General features: G+C 36.6%; 1 protein-coding gene across 2 annotated transcripts; it reads left to right on the top strand.

The window, feature by feature from the left end:
* Positions 1–597: 597 nt before the first annotated feature.
* LOC132154537 (tripartite motif-containing protein 16-like) lies at positions 598–3,938 on the top strand. 2 transcript variants are annotated; one of them, XM_059563132.1, is made up of 6 exons: positions 598–1,208; positions 1,877–1,966; positions 2,040–2,273; positions 2,535–2,688; positions 2,897–2,974; positions 3,330–3,938. In XM_059563132.1, exons 1-6 carry the CDS (start codon positions 600–602, stop codon positions 3,863–3,865), a joined length of 1,701 nt encoding a protein of 566 aa, XP_059419115.1. In that variant the 5' UTR covers positions 598–599; the 3' UTR covers positions 3,866–3,938. The 2 variants fall into 2 exon arrangements, with proteins under 2 accessions (XP_059419115.1, XP_059419114.1); XM_059563131.1 differs by having other exon boundaries at positions 1,871–1,966.
* The last annotated feature ends 342 nt before the right edge of the window (positions 3,939–4,280 follow it).

The raw sequence follows: 4,280 nt of genomic DNA, 5'->3' as shown, positions 1-4,280 counted from the left end.
AGCAGTGTTTTTGTAACGCTTTACAAGTAACGTGAATTATGTAATCAGATTACTTTAACTAGTAAAGTGATTCATTAGTTTTTAATTTCAAAGAAAATATTAGTTACTTTTTCAAAGGAACACTAGTTACTTTGTTTTCCCATTTATTGACTGACAGCTCTCCTGTCCCAATGTTGAAATAAAATCAGAAGGCGTTCTGTACGCTGTGAAAACATGATGCTCACGTGATCATTGTGCATTTACTCATAATCTCACTTGCAGAAAACAGAAAACAAAAATCAGTATTCCTCTACATGAATAAAAATTGTTAAATGCAAACTCAGAACATGACGAAAGCATGCAAGAATGAAATGTTAAATAACCCAAATGAGAAAGATGAAAGATGAGAAAAAGTAATGCAAAAGTAACTGAGTACTTCCCACGAAAAGTAACTAATGCAATATTTCAATGTATTACTTTTAAAAGTAATTAACACAATCTGTAAGTATGTTTTTTCAGCAGTATGTTCTTTGTGGTTGAAGATACACACCTTTTGACAAACACACACCTTTTTGCACACGTCTCAAAACAGGAAATTTAGTTAAGAGAAACTGAAACTTATGTGTTGTTCCAGCCATTGTCTGTGGAGGAACATGGCAGAAACCAGTATTTCAGTGGCTGAGGATCAGTTCAGCTGTCCGGTCTGTCTGGATCTACTGAAGGATCCAGTGACCATCCCCTGTGGACACAGTTACTGTATGAACTGCATTACAGACTGCTGGAATAAAGATGATCAGAAGGGAATTTACAGCTGCCCTGAGTGCAGACAGACCTTCACCCCAAGACCTGCTTTAAACAAGAATGTGATACTGGCTGAAATGGTGGACAACCTGAAGAAGACAAGACCTGCTCTCATTTATGCTGGACCTGGAGATGTGGAGTGTGATGTCTGTACTGGAAGAAAACGCAAAGCTATAAAGTCCTGTCTGATATGTCTGGAATCATACTGTCAAAGTCATTTTGAGTGTCATGAGGAATCTCGTGCAAGGAAACGACACAAAGTGACTGATGCCACTGGACGAATCCGGGAGATGATCTGCTCTCAACATGACAGACCGCTGGAGGTTTTTTGTCGTTCTGACCAGAAGTGTATTTGTTTGATGTGTCTGATGGATGACCATAAAAATCACAATACTGTTTCGGCTGAAGCAGAGAGGACAGAGAAACAGGTACGAACCGTGTTAGTGCTTGCAGTTATTGTACCAAGTTACTGGGTAGTTAACAATGATATTGTCACACAATAATATACAGATTAATATTAGTGTAGTTCTGCTGTTCTGCTATTGGTAGTGGTTCTGATCTGTGTACTCTTCATTGTGTGTGTGTGTGTGTGTGTGTGTGTGTGTGTGTGTGTGTGTGTGTGTGTTTTTGTGACATATCAGGACACAACTCTGTATAATGACGTGGGTATGACACATTACAAGGAAAGGGTGACTTATGAGGACATAATCCATGTCCCCATTTTTCAAAATGCTTATAAATCATACAGAAGAGTTTTTTGAGAAAGTAAAAATGCTCAAGGTTTCCTGTGAGGGTTTGGGTTAGGTGTAGGGTTAGTGTAGGGCCATAGAATATACCTTTTGTACAGTATAAAAACCATTAAGCCTATGGGATGTCCCCACTTTTCACAAAAACAAACGTGTGAGTGCGTGTGTGTGTATTTCTTTCTTTAATGGAAAGGTGTACAAAAATAAATTGTTTCATAACTGTACTCCATGTATTCTAATAGTTAAGAATATCTTGGTGTAGTAGGCTACTTGGTCCTATTGATAGATTTTGAGCTCAACCCGTGGAAAACCTCTTCTCAAGTATACAATTGTTTGTTCATCAGAAACAGGTTGGAGAGACAGTGATAACTGTACAGAAGAAAATTCAAGAGAGACAAACAGAGCTTCAGAAGCTGAGAAAGTCTGTGCAGAGTCACAAGGTATGTATAAGAGAAAAATAACTGTCAGAATGAATGGACTGATTCTAGTGGTTCTCTCTTTGTGTCGTAACAGCGCTCCGCACAGGCAGCAGTGGAGGACAGTGAGAGGATCTTTACTGAACTGATCCGCTCCATTGAGAGAAGATGCTCTGAGGTGATACAGATGATCCGAGATCGAGAAAAGGCTGAAGTGAGTCGAGCTGAAGGACTCTTAGAGCAACTGCAGCAGGAGATTGATGATCTGAGGAGGAGAAATGCTGAGCTGAAGCAGCTTTTACACACAGACCATCATATCCATTTCCTACAGGTTTATTAAGATTTTATTATCATAGGCTGTACTGCATATACTCTTTAATTGACATTTGATTTGAGACACCATTAAAGCATTCTTTATAATTGCCAATTGTTCTGATCAGTGCAAATGTTGTCAAGAGTGTGTTGTGATGAATAAGCCTAGCACTTATACTTTCATCTACTGTTTGTGATGTTTTAAATTTCTTGGACTGTATTAATTCCTATTTCCATGATAATTTACATATTTGCTTTTGTTGTCTTCTTATAAATGCAGAGTTTCCCGTTTCTTTCTGTTCCTCCTGCATCTTCAGACAGCACCACTGTCAGTTCTCTACTCACTTATGAAGATGTGAGAAGCTCTGTCTCTATAATAAGTAGGAAATTTGGGATTTTCTGCAGAGAGGAGATAGAAAAGATACCTGGTGGAGGTAAAGTACAGACTCATCTTGTAAAACAGAGTTAATACATGAATGAATTGATATTGTGTGTCAATAAAATAATTATTATTGATGACAATTAATAAATTGTTAATGATAATTACAACTCTGTTGTTATTAGTAGATTATTATTTGATTTATAGTAATATTAATAGATGAATATTATTAAAAATTTTAATATCTGTTTGTTTCTGTATAGTGAAATACAGTATCATTCCCAATATCAAAATCCTCACACCCATCACTGAACCCAAAACAAGAGAAGACTTCTTACACTGTAAGTGTTATAAATAATAATACAAATAAAGCAAACACAAGACAGATTTATATACATTTAAAGGTGAAGTGTTATATTTCTGTATCAGTGTCAAACAGTATTGCATTAGGATTGTTTGAGTTGCCTGACAGCTTGAGTTCGGGGTTTGGAGATGCTACAAACTCCAAACAATGGAATTTTTAATAAGTTTTAAATAAATTTTGAGAAAACCATTTCACCTGAAAACTTAATAATAGATCAGTGATCTGTTGTTGCTATAGTTTTGTATCTTTGATGGATTGTTGCTTCATTTAATGTTTTGACAGTTAAGATTTCTTTATTAAAATGCAGATTGTGTTTTTTTTCTATCCATCAGATTACCATCAGTTTACTCTGGATTCAGAGTCGGTGCATAAAAACATTTGTCTGTCTGAGGAGAACAAAGTGGCTGCTTGCACTGCTATAGTGCAGCCGTATCCAGATCATCCAGACAGATTTGATGTTTGGCCTCAGGTGTTGTGTAGAGAGAGTGTGTGTGAACGCTGTTACTGGGAGGTGGAGTGGAGTGGCACTCGCGGTGTGGGAATATCAGTGTCATATAAGAGCATCAGCAGGAAGGGACATTATAATGAAAGTAAATTTGGATATAATGATCAGTCCTGGAGATTGTTCTGCTCTCACTCTCTATATTTATTTAGTTACAAAAACAAAAAATCTGAACTCCCTGTATTCCCCAGCTCCTGTAGAGTAGGAGTGTATGTGGATCACAGAGCAGGAATTCTGTCCTTCTACAGCGTCTCTGACACAATGACCCTCATACACAGAGTCCAGACCACATTCACTCAACCGCTCTATCCCGGGTTTGGCATAACTCAGGACTCAACAGTGAAACTGTGTCATTTAGCAGTATAGATAAAGTAGAGATTCTACAAATCCTCACAATATGACAGTTATGGGCTATATATTATGGAGTAATAATATTTTAATAATAGTCGTGACCCAGTAAACGGCATGGAAATTATCTGTATGTAGGCCTACGCTTAATCAAGATAATAAAAAAACACATCTTGTGTAGGCTATATCAACCATCATATGTAAGAGTAAATCAAATTAAATCTGTCCATTAATATTTAAGATTACGGAGTAACGTTAGGCCTACCCAGATTTTAAATGTCTTCAGCACCAAATAAAAATGACTTCAACACATAAAATATGACATTTATTCACAGATATATATATATATAATACAAAAAATTACTTGATTTAAAAGTAGGATATCAGTCATTAGCTACATTCATTCTTACCACTGAAGTGTACAGTTTGTGCA

The sequence above is a fragment of the Carassius carassius genome, chromosome 12 (assembly GCF_963082965.1).
Source record: "Carassius carassius chromosome 12, fCarCar2.1, whole genome shotgun sequence".
In the NCBI taxonomy this organism is placed as follows: domain Eukaryota; kingdom Metazoa; phylum Chordata; class Actinopteri; order Cypriniformes; family Cyprinidae; genus Carassius; species Carassius carassius.
The sequence above is the reverse complement of the archived record's forward strand: the minus strand, read 5'-3'. Positions and strand labels throughout refer to the sequence as shown.